Below are 16,457 nucleotides of genomic sequence, written 5' to 3' on the forward strand. Positions count from 1 at the left end.
ATAACGCTGTTGTGCTCTCCTTGTGCAGCGTTCCTCCCTGTGTATAACGCTGTTGTGCTCCTCCCTGTGTATAACGCTGTTGTGCTCTCCTTGTACAGTGCTCCTCCCTGTGTATAACGCTGTTGTGCTCCTCCCTGTGTATAACGCTGTTGTCCTCTCCTTGTACAGTGCTCCTCCCTGTGTATAACGCTGTTGTGCTCCTCCCTGTGTATAACGCTGTAGTCCTCTCCTTGTGCAGTGCTCCTCCCTGTGTATAACGCTGTTGTCCTCTCCTTGTACAGTGCTCCTCCCTGTGTATAACGCTGTTGTCCTCTCCTTGTGCAGTGCTCCTCCTTGTGTATAACGCTGTTGTGCTCCTCCCTGTGTATAACGCTGTTGTCCTCTCCTTGTACAGTGCTCCTCCCTGTGTATAACGCTGTTGTCCTCTCCTTGTGCAGTGCTCCTCCCTGTGTATAACGCTGTTGTCCTCTCCTTGTACAGTGCTCTTCCCTGTGTATAACGCTGTTGTCCTCTCCTTGTGCAGTGCTCCTCCCTGTGTATAACGCTGTTGTGCTCTCCTTGTACAGTGCTCCTCCCTGTGTATAACGCTGTTGTCCTCTCCTTGTACAGTGCTCCTCCCTGTGTATAACGCTGTTGTCCTCTCCTTGTGCAGTGCTCCTCCCTGTGTATAACGCTGTTGTCCTCTCCTTGTGCAGTGCTCCTCCCTGTGTATAACGCTGTTGTCCTCTCCTTGTGCAGTGCTCCTCCCTGTGTATAACGCTGTTGTCCTCTCCTTGTACAGTGCTCCTCCCTGTGTATAACGCTGTTGTGCTCCTCCCTGTGTATAACGCTGTTGTCCTCTCCTTGTGCAGTGCTCCTCCCTTTGTATAACGCTGTTGTCCTCTCCTTGTACAGTGCTCCTCCCTGTGTATAACGCTGTTGTGCTCCTCCCTGTGTATATCGCTGTTGTGCTCCTCCCTGTGTATAACGCTGTTGTGCTCCTCCCTGTGTATAACGCTGTTGTGCTCCTCCCTGTGTATAACGCTGTTGTGCTCCTCCCTGTGTATAACGCTGTTGTGCTCCTCCCTGTGTATAACGCTGTTGTCCTCTCCTTGTGCAGTGCTCCTCCCTGTGTATAACGCTGTTGTCCTCTCCTTGTACAGTGCTCCTCCCTGTGTATAACGCTGTTGTGCTCTCCTTGTACAGTGCTCCTCCCTGTGTATAACGCTGTTGTCCTCTCCTTGTACAGCTCTCCTCCCTGTGTATAACGCTGTTCTGCTCCTCCCTGTGTATAACGCTGTTGTCCTCTCCTTGTGCAGTGCTCCTCCCTGTGTATAACGCTGTTGTGATCCTCCCTGTGTATAACGCTGTTGTCCTCTCCTTGTACAGTGCTCCTCCCTGTGTATAACGCTGTTGTCCTCTCCTTGTACAGCGCTCCTCCCTGTGTATAACGCTGTTGTCCTCTCCTTGTACAGTGCTCCTCCCTGTGTATAACGCTGTTGTCCTCTCCTTGTACAGTGCTCCTCCCTGTGTATAACGCTGTTGTCCTCTCCTTGTGCAGTGCTCCTCCCTGTGTATAACGCTGTTGTCCTCTCCTTGTACAGTGCTCCTCCCTGTGTATAACGCTGTTGAGCTCTCCTTGTACAGTGCTCCTCCCTGTGTATAACGCTGTTGTCCTCTCCTTGTGCAGTGCTCCTCCCTGTGTATAACGTTGTTGTGCTCCTCCCTGTGTATAACGCTGTTGTCCTCTCCTTGTGCAGTGCTCCTCGCTCTGTATAACGCTGTTGTCCTCTCCTTGTACAGTGCTCCTCCCTGTGTATAACGCTGTTGTCCTCTCCTTGTACAGTGCTCCTCCCTGTGTATAACGCTGTTGTGCTCTCCATGTACAGTGCTCCTCCCTGTGTATAACGCTGTTGTCCTCTCCTTGTACAGTGCTCCTCCCTGTGTATAACGCTGTTGTCCTCTCCTTGTGCAGTGCTCCTCCCTGTGTATAACGCTGTTGTCCTCTCCTTGTACAGTGCTCCTCCCTGTGTATAACGCTGTTGTCCTCTCCTTGTACAGTGCTCCTCCCTGTGTATAACGTTGTTGTGCTCCTCCCTGTGTATAACGCTGTTGTCCTCTCCTTGTGCAGTGCTCCTCGCTCTGTATAACGCTGTTGTCCTCTCCTTGTGCAGTGCTCCTCCCTGTGTATAACGCTGTTGTGCTCTCCATGTACAGTGCTCCTCCCTGTGTATAACGCTGTTGTCCTCTCCTTGTACAGTGCTCCTCCCTGTGTATAACGCTGTTGTCCTCTCCTTGTGCAGTGCTCCTCCCTGTGTATAACGCTGTTGTCCTCTCCTTGTACAGTGCTCCTCCCTGTGTATAACGCTGTTGTCCTCTCCTTGTACAGTGCTCCTCCCTGTGTATAACGCTGTTGTCCTCTCCTTGTACAGTGCTCCTCCCTGTGTATAACGCTGTTGTCCTCTCCTTGTACAGTGCTCCTCCCTGTGTATAACGCTGTTGTCCTCTCCTTGTACAGCGCTCCTCCCTGTGTATAACGCTGTTGTGCTCCTCCCTGTGTATAACGCTGTTGTCCTCTCCTTGTGCAGTGCTCCTCCCTGTGTATAACGCTGTTGTCCTCTCCTTGTACAGTGCTCCTCCCTGTGTATAACGCTGTTGTGCTCTCCTTGTACAGTGCTCCTCCCTGTGTATAACGCTGTTGTGCTCTCCTTGTGCAGCGCTCCTCCCTGTGTATAACGCTGTTGTGCTCCTCCCTGTGTATAACGCTGTTGTCCTCTCCTTGTACAGTGCTCCTCCCTGTGTATAACGCTGTTGTCCTCTCCTTGTACAGCGCTCCTCCCTGTGTATAACGCTGTTGTGCTCCTCCCTGTGTATAACGCTGTTGTCCTCTCCTTGTGCAGTGCTCCTCCCTGTGTATAACGCTGTTGTGCTCTCCTTGTACAGTGCTCCTCCCTGTGTATAACGCTGTTGTCCTCTCCTTGTACAGTGCTCCTCCCTGTGTATAACGCTGTTGTCCTCTCCTTGTACAGTGCTCCTCCCTGTGTATAACGCTGTTGTCCTCTCCTTGTACAGTGCTCCTCCCTGTGTATAACGCTGTTGTGCTCCTCCCTGTGTATAATGCTGTTGTCCTCTCCTTGTACAGTGCTCCTCCCTGTGTATAACGCTGTTGTCCTCTCCTTGTACAGTGCTCCTCCCTGTGTATAACGCTGTTGTCCTCTCCTTGTACTGTGCTCCTCCCTGTGTATAACGTTGTTGTGCTCTCCTTGTACAGCGCTCCTCCCTGTGTATAACGCTGTTGTGCTCCTCCCTGTGTATAGCGCTCCTCCCTGTGTATAACGCTGTTGTGCTCCTCCCTGTGTATAACGCTGTTGTCCTCTCCTTGTACAGTGCTCCTCCCTGTGTATAACGCTGTTGTCCTCTCCTTGTGCAGTGCTCCTCCCTGTGTATAACGCTGTTGTCCTCTCCTTGTACAGCGCTCCTCCCTGTGTATAACGCTGTTGTGCTCTCCTTGTACAGTGCTCCTCCCTGTGTATAACGCTGTTGTGCTCTCCTTGTGCAGTGCTCCTCCCTGTGTATAACGCTGTTGTGCTCCTCCCTGTGTATAACGCTGTTGTCCTCTCCTTGTACAGCGCTCCTCCCTGTGTATAACGCTGTTGTGCTCCTCCCTGTGTATAACGCTGTTGTGCTCCTCCCTGTGTATAACGCTGTTGTGCTCCTCCCTGTGTATAACGCTGTTGTGCTCCTCCCTGTGTATAACGCTGTTGTGCTCCTCCCTGTGTATAACGCTGTTGTGCTCCTCCCTGTGTATAACGCTGTTGTGCTCCTCCCTGTGTATAACGCTGTTGTGCTCCTCCCTGTGTATAACGCTGTTGTGCTCCTCCCTGTGTATAACGCTGTTGTCCTCTCCTTGTACAGTGCTCCTCCCTGTGTATAACGCTGTTGTGCTCCTCCCTGTGTATAACGCTGTTGTGCTCCTCCCTGTGTATAACGCTGTTGTCCTCTCCTTGTACAGTGCTCCTCCCTGTGTATAACGCTGTTGTGCTCTCCTTGTGCAGCGCTCCTCCCTGTGTATAACGCTGTTGTGCTCCTCCCTGTGTATAACGCTGTTGTCCTCTCCTTGTACAGTGCTCCTCCCTGTGTATAACGCTGTTGTCCTCTCCTTGTACAGCGCTCCTCCCTGTGTATAACGCTGTTGTGCTCCTCCCTGTGTATAACGCTGTTGTGCTCCTCCCTGTGTATAACGCTGTTGTGCTCCTCCCTGTGTATAACGCTGTTGTCCTCTCCTTGTGCAGTGCTCCTCCCTGTGTATAACGCTGTTGTGCTCTCCTTGTACAGTGCTCCTCCCTGTGTATAACGCTGTTGTGCTCCTCCCTGTGTATAACGCTGTTGTCCTCTCCTTGTGCAGTGCTCCTCCCTGTGTATAACGCTGTTGTCCTCTCCTTGTACAGCGCTCCTCCCTGTGTATAACGCTGTTGTGCTCCTCCCTGTGTATAACGCTGTTGTCCTCTCCTTGTGCAGTGCTCCTCCCTGTGTATAACGCTGTTGTCCTCTCCTTGTACAGTGCTCCTCCCTGTGTATAACGCTGTTGTGCTCTCCTTGTACAGTGCTCCTCCCTGTGTATAACGCTGTTGTGCTCCTCCCTGTGTATAACGCTGTTGTCCTCTCCTTGTACAGTGCTCCTCCCTGTGTATAACGCTGTTGTGCTCTCCTTGTGCAGCGCTCCTCCCTGTGTATAACGCTGTTGTGCTCCTCCCTGTGTATAACGCTGTTGTCCTCTCCTTGTACAGTGCTCCTCCCTGTGTATAACGCTGTTGTGCTCCTCCCTGTGTATAACGCTGTTGCCCTCTCCTTGTGCAGCGCTCCTCCCTGTGTATAACGCTGTTGTGCTCCTCCCTGTGTATAACGCTGTTGTGCTCCTCCCTGTGTATAACGCTGCTGTGCTCCTCCCTATGTATAACGCTGTTGTCCTCTCCTTGTACAGCGCTCCTCCCTGTGTATAACGCTGTTGTGCTCCTCCCTGTGTATAACGCTGTTGTGCTCCTCCCTGTGTATAACGCTGTTGTGCTCCTCCCTGTGTATAACGCTGTTGTGCTCCTCCCTGTGTATAACGCTGTTGTCCTCTCCTTGTGCAGTGCTCCTCCCTGTGTATAACGCTGTTGTGCTCTCCTTGTACAGTGCTCCTCCCTGTGTATAACGCTGTTGTCCTCTCCTTGTACAGTGCTCCTCCCTGTGTATAACGCTGTTGTCCTCTCCTTGTACAGTGCTCCTCCCTGTGTATAACGCTGTTGTCCTCTCCTTGTACAGTGCTCCTCCCTGTGTATAACGCTGTTGTCCTCTCCTTGTACAGTGCTCCTCCCTGTGTATAACGCTGTTGTCCTCTCCTTGTACAGTGCTCCTCCCTGTGTATAACGCTGTTGTCCTCTCCTTGTACAGTGCTCCTCCCTGTGTATAACGCTGTTGTGCTCCTCCCTGTGTATAATGCTCCTCCCTGTGTATAACGCTGTTGTGCTCCTCCCTGTGTATAACGCTGTTGTCCTCTCCTTGTACAGTGCTCCTCCCTGTGTATAACGCTGTTGTCCTCTCCTTGTACAGCGCTCCTCCCTGTGTATAACGCTGTTGTGCTCCTCCCTGTGTATAACGCTGTTGTCCTCTCCTTGTGCAGTGCTCCTCCCTGTGTATAACGCTGTTGTGCTCTCCTTGTACAGTGCTCCTCCCTGTGTATAACGCTGTTGTCCTCTCCTTGTACAGTGCTCCTCCCTGTGTATAACGCTGTTGTCCTCTCCTTGTACAGTGCTCCTCCCTGTGTATAACGCTGTTGTGCTCCTCCCTGTGTATAACGCTGTTGTCCTCTCCTTGTGCAGTGCTCCTCCCTGTGTATAACGCTGTTGTCCTCTCCTTGTGCAGTGCTCCTCCCTGTGTATAACGCTGTTGTCCTCTCCTTGTGCAGTGCTCCTCCCTGTGTATAACGCTGTTGTCCTCTCCTTGTGCAGTGCTCCTCCCTGTGTATAACGCTGTTGTCCTCTCCTTGTGCAGTGCTCCTCCCTGTGTATAACGCTGTTGTCCTCTCCTTGTGCAGTGCTCCTCCCTGTGTATAACGCTGTTGTCCTCTCCTTGTGCAGTGCTCCTCCCTGTGTATAACGCTGTTGTCCTCTCCTTGTGCAGTGCTCCTCCCTGTGTATAACGCTGTTGTCCTCTCCTTGTGCAGTGCTCCTCCCTGTGTATAACGCTGTTGTCCTCTCCTTGTGCAGTGCTCCTCCCTGTGTATAACGCTGTTGTCCTCTCCTTGTACAGTGCTCCTCCCTGTGTATAACGCTGTTGTCCTCTCCTTGTACAGTGCTCCTCCCTGTGTATAACGCTGTTGTGCTCCTCCCTGTGTATAACGCTGTTGTGCTCCTCCCTGTGTATAACGCTGTTGTGCTCCTCCCTGTGTATAACGCTGTTGTGCTCCTCCCTGTGTATAACGCTGTTGTGCTCCTCCCTGTGTATAACGCTGTTGTCCTCTCCTTGTGCAGTGCTCCTCCCTGTGTATAACGCTGTTGTGCTCTCCTTGTACAGTGCTCCTCCCTGTGTATAACGCTGTTGTCCTCTCCTTGTACAGTGCTCCACCCTGTGTATAACGCTGTTGTGCTCCACCCTGTGTATAACGCTGTTGTGCTCCTCCCTGTGTATAACGCTGTTGTCCTCTCCTTGTACAGTGCTCCTCCCTGTGTATAACGCTGTTGTGCTCTCCTTGTGCAGTGCTCCTCCCTGTGTATAACGCTGTTGTCCTCTCCTTGTACAGTGCTCCTCCCTGTGTATAACGCTGTTGTGCTCTCCTTGTGCAGTGCTCCTCCCTGTGTATAACGCTGTTGTGCTCCTCCCTGTGTATAACGCTGTTGTCCTCTCCTTGTACAGTGCTCCTCCCTGTGTATAACGCTGTTGTGCTCTCCTTGTGCAGTGCTCCTCCCTGTGTATAACGCTGTTGTCCTCTCCTTGTACAGTGCTCTTCCCTGTGTATAACGCTGTTGTCCTCTCCTTGTGCAGTGCTCCTCCCTGTGTATAACGCTGTTGTCCTCTCCTTGTGCAGTGCTCCTCCCTGTGTATAACGCTGTTGTGCTCTCCTTGTGCAGTGCTCCTCGCTCTGTATAACGCTGTTGTGCTCTCCTTGTACAGTGCTCCTCCCTGTGTATAACGCTGTTGTCCTCTCCTTGTACAGTGCTCCTCCCTGTGTATAACGCTGTTGTCCTCTCCTTGTGCAGTGCTCCTCCCTGTGTATAACGCTGTTGTGCTCTCCTTGTGCAGTGCTCCTCGCTCTGTATAACGCTGTTGTCCTCTCCTTGTACAGTGCTCCTCCCTGTGTATAACGCTGTTGTGCTCTCCTTGTGCAGTGCTCCTCCCTGTGTATAACGCTGTTGTCCTCTCCTTGTACAGTGCTCCTCCCTGTGTATAACGCTGTTGTGCTCTCCTTGTGCAGTGCTCCTCCCTGTGTATAACGCTGTTGTGCTCCTCCCTGTGTATAACGCTGTTGTCCTCTCCTTGTACAGTGCTCCTCCCTGTGTATAACGCTGTTGTGCTCTCCTTGTGCAGTGCTCCTCCCTGTGTATAACGCTGTTGTCCTCTCCTTGTACAGTGCTCTTCCCTGTGTATAACGCTGTTGTCCTCTCCTTGTGCAGTGCTCCTCCCTGTGTATAACGCTGTTGTGCTCTCCTTGTGCAGTGCTCCTCCCTGTGTATAACGCTGTTGTGCTCTCCTTGTGCAGTGCTCCTCGCTCTGTATAACGCTGTTGTGCTCTCCTTGTGCAGTGCTCCTCCCTGTGTATAACGCTGTTGTCCTCTCCTTGTACAGTGCTCCTCCCTGTGTATAACGCTGTTGTCCTCTCCTTGTGCAGTGCTCCTCCCTGTGTATAACGCTGTTGTGCTCTCCTTGTACAGTGCTCCTCCCTGTGTATAACGCTGTTGTGCTCTCCTTGTGCAGTGCTCCTCCTTGTGTATAACGCTGTTGTCCTCTCCTTGTACAGTGCTCCTCCCTGTGTATAACGCTGTTGTCCTCTCCTTGTACAGTGCTCCTCCCTGTGTATAACGCTGTTGTCCTCTCCTTGTGCAGTGCTCCTCCCTGTGTATAACGCTGTTGTGCTCTCCTTGTGCAGTGCTCCTCCCTGTGTATAACGCTGTTGTGCTCTCCTTGTGCAGTGCTCCTCCCTGTGTATAACGCTGTTGTCCTCTCCTTGTACAGTGCTCCTCCCTGTGTATAACGCTGTTGTGCTCTCCTTGTACAGTGCTCCTCCCTGTGTATAACGCTGTTGTCCTCTCCTTGTGCAGTGCTCCTCCCTGTGTATAACGCTGTTGTCCTCTCCTTGTGCAGTGCTTTTCCTTGTGTATAACGCTGTTGTCCTCTCCTTGTGCAGTGCTCCTCCCTGTGTATAACGCTGTTGTGCTCTCCTTGTGCAGTGCTCCTCCCTGTGTATAACGCTGTTGTCCTCTCCTTGTACAGTGCTCCTCCCTGTGTATAACGCTGTTGTCCTCTCCTTGTGCAGTGCTCCTGCCTGTGTATAACGCTGTTGTCCTCTCCTTGTGCAGTGCTCCTCTCTGTGTATAACGCTGTTGTCCTCTCCTTGTACAGTGCTCCTCCCTGTGTATAACGCTGTTGTACTCCTCCCTGTGTATAACGCTGTTGTCCTCTCCTTGTGCAGTGCTCCTCCCTGTGTATAACGCTGTTGTCCTCTCCTTGTACAGTGCTCCTCCCTGTGTATAACGCTGTTGTGCTCTCCTTGTGCAGTGCTCCACCCTGTGTATAACGCTGTTGTGCTCCTCCCTGTGTATAACGCTGTTGTCCTCTCCTTGTACAGTGCTCCTCCCTGTGTATAACGCTGTTGTCCTCTCCTTGTACAGTGCTCCTCCCTGTGTATAACGCTGTTGTGCTCTCCTTGTACAGTGCTCCTCCCTGTGTATAACGCTGTTGTGCTCTCCTTGTGCAGTGCTCCTCCCTGTGTATAACGCTGTTGTCCTCTCCTTGTACAGTGCTCCTCCCTGTGTATAACGCTGTTGTGCTCTCCTTGTGCAGTGCTCCTCCCTGTGTATAACGCTGTTGTGCTCCTCCCTGTGTATAACGCTGTTGTGCTCCTCCCTGTGTATAACGCTGTTGTGCTCCTCCCTGTGTATAACGCTGTTGTCCTCTCCTTGTACAGTGCTCCTCCCTGTGTATAACGCTGTTGTGCTCTCCTTGTGCAGTGCTCCTCCCTGTGTATAACGCTGTTGTCCTCTCCTTGTACAGTGCTCCTCCCTGTGTATAACGCTGTTGTCCTCTCCTTGTGCAGTGCTCCTCCCTGTGTATAACGCTGTTGTCCTCTCCTTGTGCAGTGCTCCTCTCTGTGTATAACGCTGTTGTGCTCTCCTTGTACAGTGCTCCTCCCTGTGTATAACGCTGTTGTGCTCCTCCCTGTGTATAACGCTGTTGTCCTCTCCTTGTGCAGTGCTCCTCCCTGTGTATAACGCTGTACTCCTCTCCTTGTACAGTGCTCCTCCCTGTGTATAACGCTGTTGTACTCCTCCCTGTGTATAACGCTGTTGTCCTCTCCTTGTACAGTGCTCCTCCCTGTGTATAACGCTGTTGTGCTCCTCCCTGTGTATAACGCTGTTGTCCTCTCCTTGTACAGTGCTCCTCCCTGTGTATAACGCTGTTGTGCTCTCCTTGTGCAGTGCTCCTCCCTGTGTATAACGCTGTTGTGCTCCTCCCTGTGTATAACGCTGTTGTCCTCTCCTTGTGCAGTGCTCCTCCCTGTGTATAACGCTGTTGTGCTCTCCTTGTGCAGTGCTCCTCCCTGTGTATAACGCTGTTGTGCTCCTCCCTGTGTATAACGCTGTTGTCCTCTCCTTGTACAGTGCTCCTTTCTGTGTATAACGCTGTTGTGCTCTCCTTGTGCAGTGCTCCTCCCTGTGTATAACGCTGTTGTCCTCTCCTTGTACAGTGCTCCTCCCTGTGTATAACGCTGTTGTCCTCTCCTTGTACAGTGCTCCTCCCTGTGTATAACGCTGTTGTCCTCTCCTTGTACAGTGCTCCTCCCTGTGTATAACGCTGTTGTCCTCTCCTTGTACAGTGCTCCTCCCTGTGTATAACGCTGTTGTCCTCTCCTTGTACAGTGCTCCTCCCTGTGTATAACGCTGTTGTCCTCTCCTTGTACAGTGCTCCTCCCTGTGTATAACGCTGTTGTCCTCTCCTTGTACAGTGCTCCTCCCTGTGTATAACGCTGTTGTCCTCTCCTTGTACAGTGCTCCTCCCTGTGTATAACGCTGTTGTGCTCTCCTTGTACAGTGCTCCTCCCTGTGTATAACGCTGTTGTGCTCTCCTTGTACAGTGCTCCTCCCTGTGTATAACGCTGTTGTCCTCTCCTTGTACAGTGCTCCTCCCTGTGTATAACGCTGTTGTCCTCTCCTTGTGTAGCACTCCTCCTTGTGTATAACGCTGTTGTCCTCTCCTTGTGCAGTGCTCCTCCCTGTGTATAACGCTGTTGTGCTCCTCCCTGTGTATAACGCTGTTGTGCTCTCCTTGTACAGTGCTCCTCCCTGTGTATAACGCTGTTGTGCTCTCCTTGTACAGTGCTCCTCCCTGTGTATAACGCTGTTGTCCTCTCCTTGTGCAGTGCTCCTCCCTGTGTATAACGTTGTCGTCCTCTCCTTGTGCAGTGCTCCTCCCTGTGTATAACGCTGTTGTGCTCCTCTCTGTATAACGCTGTTGTGCTCTCCTTGTGCAGTGCTCCTCTCTGTATAACGCTGTTGTGCTCTCCTTGTGCAGTGCTCCTCCCTGTGTATAACGCTGTTGTCCTCTCCTTGTGCAGTGCTCCTCCCTGTGTATAACGCTGTTGTCCTCTCCTTGTGCAGTGCTCCTCCCTGTGTATAACGCTGTTGTGCTCTCCTTGTACAGTGCTCCTCCCTGTGTATAACGCTGTTGTGCTCTCCTTGTACAGCGCTCCTCCCTGTGTATAACGCTGTTGTCCTCTCCTTGTACAGCGCTCCTCCCTGTGTATAACGCTGTTGTCCTCTCCTTGTACAGCGCTCCTCCCTGTGTATAACGCTGTTGTCCTCTCCTTGTACAGCGCTCCTCCCTGTGTATAACGCTGTTGTCCTCTCCTTGTGCAGTGCTCCTCCCTGTGTATAACGCTGTTGTCCTCTCCTTGTGCAGTGCTCCTCCCTGTGTATAACGCTGTTGTCCTCTCCTTGTGCAGTGCTCCTCCCTGTGTATAACGCTGTTGTCCTCTCCTTGTACAGTGCTCCTCCCTGTGTATAACGCTGTTGTCCTCTCCTTGTGCAGCGCTCCTTCCTGTGTATAACGCTGTTGTCCTCTCCTTGTGCAGTGCTCCTCCCTGTGTATAACGCTGTTGTGCTCCTCCCTGTGTATAACACTGTTGTCCTCTCCTTGTGCAGTGCTCCTCCCTGTGTATAACGCTGTTGTGCTCCTCCCTGTGTATAACGCTGTTGTGCTCCTCCCTGTGTATAACGCTGTTGTCCTCTCCTTGTACAGTGCTCCTCCCTGTGTATAACGCTGTTGTCCTCTCCTTGTACAGTGCTCCTCCCTGTGTATAACGCTGTTGTCCTCTCCTTGTGCAGTGCTCCTCCCTGTGTATAACGCTGTTGTCCTCTCCTTGTGCAGTGCTCCTCCCTGTGTATAACGCTGTTGTCCTCTCCTTGTACAGTGCTCCTCCCTGTGTATAACGCTGTTGTCCTCTCCTTGTGCAGTGCTCCTCCCTGTGTATAACGCTGTTGTGCTCTCCTTGTACTGTGCTCCTCCCTGTGTATAACGCTGTTGTCCTCTCCTTGTACAGTGCTCCTCCCTGTGTATAACGCTGTTGTCCTCTCCTTGTGCAGTGCTCCTCCCTGTGTATAACGCTGTTGTGCTCTCCTTGTACAGTGCTCCTCCCTGTGTATAACGCTGTTGTGCTCCTCCCTGTGTATAACGCTGTTGTCCTCTCCTTGTGCAGTGCTCCTCCCTGTGTATAACGCTGTTGTGCTCTCCTTGTACAGTGCTCCTCCCTGTGTATAACGCTGTTGTGCTCTCCTTGTGCAGTGCTCCTCCCTGTGTATAACGCTGTTGTGCTCCTCCCTGTGTATAACGCTGTTGTGCTCCTCCCTGTGTATAACGCTGTTGTGCTCCTCCCTGTGTATAACGCTGTTGTCCTCTCCTTGTGCAGCGCTCCTCCCTGTGTATAACGCTGTTGTGCTCTCCTTGTACAGTGCTCCTCCCTGTGTATAACGCTGTTGTCCTCTCCTTGTACAGTGCTCCTCCCTGTGTATAACGCTGTTGTGCTCTCCTTTTGCAGTGCTCCTCCCTGTGTATAACGCTGTTGTGCTCTCCTTGTACAGTGCTCCTCCCTGTGTATAACGCTGTTGTCCTCTCCTTGTGCAGTGCTCCTCCCTGTGTATAACGCTGTTGTCCTCTCCTTTTGCAGTGCTCCTCCCTGTGTATAACGCTGTTGTGCTCCTCCCTGTGTATAACGCTGTTGTCCTCTCCTTGTGCAGTGCTCCTGCCTGTGTATAACGCTGTTGTCCTCTCCTTTTGCAGTGCTCCTCCCTGTGTATAACGCTGTTGTGCTCCTCCCTGTGTATAACGCTGTTGTGCTCTCCTTGTACAGTGCTCCTCCCTGTGTATAACACTGTTGTCCTCTCCTTGTGCAGTGCTCCTCCCTGTGTATAACGCTGTTGTGCTCCTCCCTGTGTATAACGCTGTTGTGCTCCTCCCTGTGTATAACGCTGTTGTCCTCTCCTTGTACAGTGCTCCTCCCTGTGTATAACGCTGTTGTCCTCTCCTTGTACAGTGCTCCTCCCTGTGTATAACGCTGTTGTCCTCTCCTTGTGCAGTGCTCCTCCCTGTGTATAACGCTGTTGTCCTCTCCTTGTGCAGTGCTCCTCCCTGTGTATAACGCTGTTGTCCTCTCCTTGTACAGTGCTCCTCCCTGTGTATAACGCTGTTGTCCTCTCCTTGTGCAGTGCTCCTCCCTGTGTATAACGCTGTTGTGCTCTCCTTGTACTGTGCTCCTCCCTGTGTATAACGCTGTTGTCCTCTCCTTGTACAGTGCTCCTCCCTGTGTATAACGCTGTTGTCCTCTCCTTGTGCAGTGCTCCTCCCTGTGTATAACGCTGTTGTGCTCTCCTTGTACAGTGCTCCTCCCTGTGTATAACGCTGTTGTGCTCCTCCCTGTGTATAACGCTGTTGTCCTCTCCTTGTGCAGTGCTCCTCCCTGTGTATAACGCTGTTGTGCTCTCCTTGTACAGTGCTCCTCCCTGTGTATAACGCTGTTGTGCTCCTCCCTGTGTATAACGCTGTTGTCCTCTCCTTGTGCAGCGCTCCTCCCTGTGTATAACGCTGTTGTGCTCTCCTTGTACAGTGCTCCTCCCTGTGTATAACGCTGTTGTGCTCTCCTTTTGCAGTGCTCCTCCCTGTGTATAACGCTGTTGTGCTCTCCTTGTACAGTGCTCCTCCCTGTGTATAACGCTGTTGTCCTCTCATTGTGCAGTGCTCCTCCCTGTGTATAACGCTGTTGTCCTCTCCTTTTGCAGTGCTCCTCCCTGTGTATAACGCTGTTGTGCTCCTCCCTGTGTATAACGCTGTTGTCCTCTCCTTGTGCAGTGCTCCTCCCTGTGTATAACGCTGTTGTCCTCTCCTTGTGCAGTGCTCCTGCCTGTGTATAACGCTGTTGTCCTCTCCTTGTACAGTGCTCCTCCCTGTGTATAACGCTGTTGTCCTCTCCTTGTACAGTGCTCCTCCCTGTGTATAACGCTGTTGTCCTCTCCTTGTGCAGTGCTCCTCCCTGTGTATAACGCTGTTGTCCTCTCCTTGTGCAGTGCTCCTCCCTGTGTATAACGCTGTTGTCCTCTCCTTGTACAGTGCTCCTCCCTGTGTATAACGCTGTTGTCCTCTCCTTGTGCAGTGCTCCTCCCTGTGTATAACGCTGTTGTCCTCTCCTTGTACAGTGCTCCTCCCTGTGTATAACGCTGTTGTCCTCTCCTTGTACAGTGCTCCTCCCTGTGTATAACGCTGTTGTCCTCTCCTTGTGCAGTGCTCCTCCCTGTGTATAACGCTGTTGTCCTCTCCTTGTGCAGTGCTCCTCCCTGTGTATAACGCTGTTGTCCTCTCCTTGTGCAGTGCTCCTCCCTGTGTATAACGCTGTTGTCCTCTCCTTTTGCAGTGCTCCTCCCTGTGTATAACGCTGTTGTCCTCTCCTTGTACAGTGCTCCTCCCTGTGTATAACGCTGTTGTCCTCTCCTTGTACAGTGCTCCTCCCTGTGTATAACGCTGTTGTCCTCTCCTTGTGCAGTGCTCCTCCCTGTGTATAACGCTGTTGTCCTCTCCTTGTACAGTGCTCCTGCCTGTGTATAACGCTGTTGTCCTCTCCTTGTACAGTGCTCCTCCCTGTGTATAACGCTGTTGTCCTCTCCTTGTACAGTGCTTTTCCCTGTGTATAACGCTGTTGTGCTCCTCCCTGTGTATAACGCTGTTGTGCTCTCCTTGTGCAGTGCTCCTCGCTCTGTATAACGCTGTTGTCCTCTCCTTTTGCAGTGCTCCTCCCTGTGTATAACGCTGTTGTCCTCTCCTTGTACAGTGCTCCTCCCTGTGTATAACGCTGTTGTCCTCTCCTTGTACAGTGCTCCTCCCTGTGTATAACGCTGTTGTCCTCTCCTTGTGCAGTGCTCCTCCCTGTGTATAACGCTGTTGTCCTCTCCTTGTGCAGTGCTCCTCCCTGTGTATAACGCTGTTGTCCTCTCCTTGTGCAGTGCTCCTCCCTGTGTATAACGCTGTTGTCCTCTCCTTGTGCAGTGCTCCTCCCTGTGTATAACGCTGTTGTGCTCTCCTTGTACAGTGCTCCTCCCTGTGTATAACGCTGTTGTGCTCCTCCCTGTGTATAACGCTGTTGTCCTCTCCTTGTGCAGCGCTCCTCCCTGTGTATAACGCTGTTGTGCTCTCCTTGTACAGTGCTCCTCCCTGTGTATAACGCTGTTGTGCTCTCCTTTTGCAGTGCTCCTCCCTGTGTATAACGCTGTTGTGCTCTCCTTGTACAGTGCTCCTCCCTGTGTATAACGCTGTTGTCCTCTCATTGTGCAGTGCTCCTCCCTGTGTATAACGCTGTTGTCCTCTCCTTTTGCAGTGCTCCTCCCTGTGTATAACGCTGTTGTGCTCCTCCCTGTGTATAACGCTGTTGTCCTCTCCTTGTGCAGTGCTCCTCCCTGTGTATAACGCTGTTGTCCTCTCCTTGTGCAGTGCTCCTGCCTGTGTATAACGCTGTTGTCCTCTCCTTGTACAGTGCTCCTCCCTGTGTATAACGCTGTTGTCCTCTCCTTGTACAGTGCTCCTCCCTGTGTATAACGCTGTTGTCCTCTCCTTGTGCAGTGCTCCTCCCTGTGTATAACGCTGTTGTCCTCTCCTTGTGCAGTGCTCCTCCCTGTGTATAACGCTGTTGTGCTCCTCCCTGTGTATAACGCTGTTGTGCTCCTCCTGTGTATAACGCTGTTGTGCTCCTCCCTGTGTATAACGCTGTTGTGCTCTCCTTGTGCAGTGCTCCTCGCTCTGTATAACGCTGTTGTCCTCTCCTTTTGCAGTGCTCCTCCCTGTGTATAACGCTGTTGTCCTCTCCTTGTACAGTGCTCCTCCCTGTGTATAACGCTGTTGTCCTCTCCTTGTACAGTGCTCCTCCCTGTGTATAACGCTGTTGTCCTCTCCTTGTGCAGTGCTCCTCCCTGTGTATAACGCTGTTGTCCTCTCCTTGTGCAGTGCTCCTCCCTGTGTATAACGCTGTTGTCCTCTCCTTGTGCAGTGCTCCTCCCTGTGTATAACGCTGTTGTCCTCTCCTTGTGCAGTGCTCCTCCCTGTGTATAACGCTGTTGTCCTCTCCTTGTACAGTGCTCCTCCTGTGTATAACGCTGTTGTCCTCTCCTTGTACAGTGCTCCTGCCTGTGTATAACGCTGTTGTCCTCTCCTTGTGCAGTGCTCCTCCCTGTGTATAACGCTGTTGTCCTCTCCTTGTACAGTGCTCCTGCCTGTGTATAACGCTGTTGTCCTCTCCTTGTACAGTGCTCCTGGGCCGTCTCCTTCCTGTCGGATCTCTTTGCGCTGCTGAATTCCTATTACTGCTTTTGGGGACTTCCGGAATCTTCCAGGTGATCTCTCGCTCGGATCTTGTGACTGTTTTTCGTGGATTCTGAGCCTCATGTTAACCCTTTGTTGTGTGTCAGGGATCTGCAGGCGTGCTCCAGGGACTTCCTGCGGGTTCTGCTGGATCTGCTGTACTGTCCATTGGGCTCGGACGACGTCTTATTGGAGCGGGGGTTACAGGTGACGTCTTATTGGAGCGGGGGTTACAGGTGATGTCTTATTGGAGCGGGGGGGTTACAGGTGACGTCTTATTGGAGCGGGGGTTACAGGTGACGTCTTATTGGAGCGGGGTTACAGGTGACGTCTTATTGAGCGGGGTTACAGGTGATGTCTTATTGGAGCGGGGGTTACAGGTGACGTCT

The 16,457-nt window shown here is 52.1% G+C and overlaps 1 protein-coding gene across 1 annotated transcript in view; it reads left to right on the forward strand.

The window, feature by feature from the left end:
* STK36 (serine/threonine kinase 36) overlaps positions 1–16,333 on the forward strand; it is a 41,076-nt gene extending 24,743 nt beyond the window's left edge. The window contains exons 13-14 of the mRNA XM_072132030.1: positions 16,015–16,100; positions 16,176–16,333. Coding sequence (XP_071988131.1) covers positions 16,015–16,100; positions 16,176–16,308 — 219 coding nt within the window. The 3' untranslated portion in view covers positions 16,309–16,333. The remainder of the gene's footprint in view (positions 1–16,014; positions 16,101–16,175) is intronic.
* Positions 16,334–16,457: the final 124 nt, after the last annotated feature.

The sequence above is a fragment of the Engystomops pustulosus genome, unplaced genomic scaffold, assembly GCF_040894005.1.
Source record: "Engystomops pustulosus unplaced genomic scaffold, aEngPut4.maternal MAT_SCAFFOLD_210, whole genome shotgun sequence".
Lineage (NCBI taxonomy): Eukaryota > Metazoa > Chordata > Amphibia > Anura > Leptodactylidae > Engystomops > Engystomops pustulosus.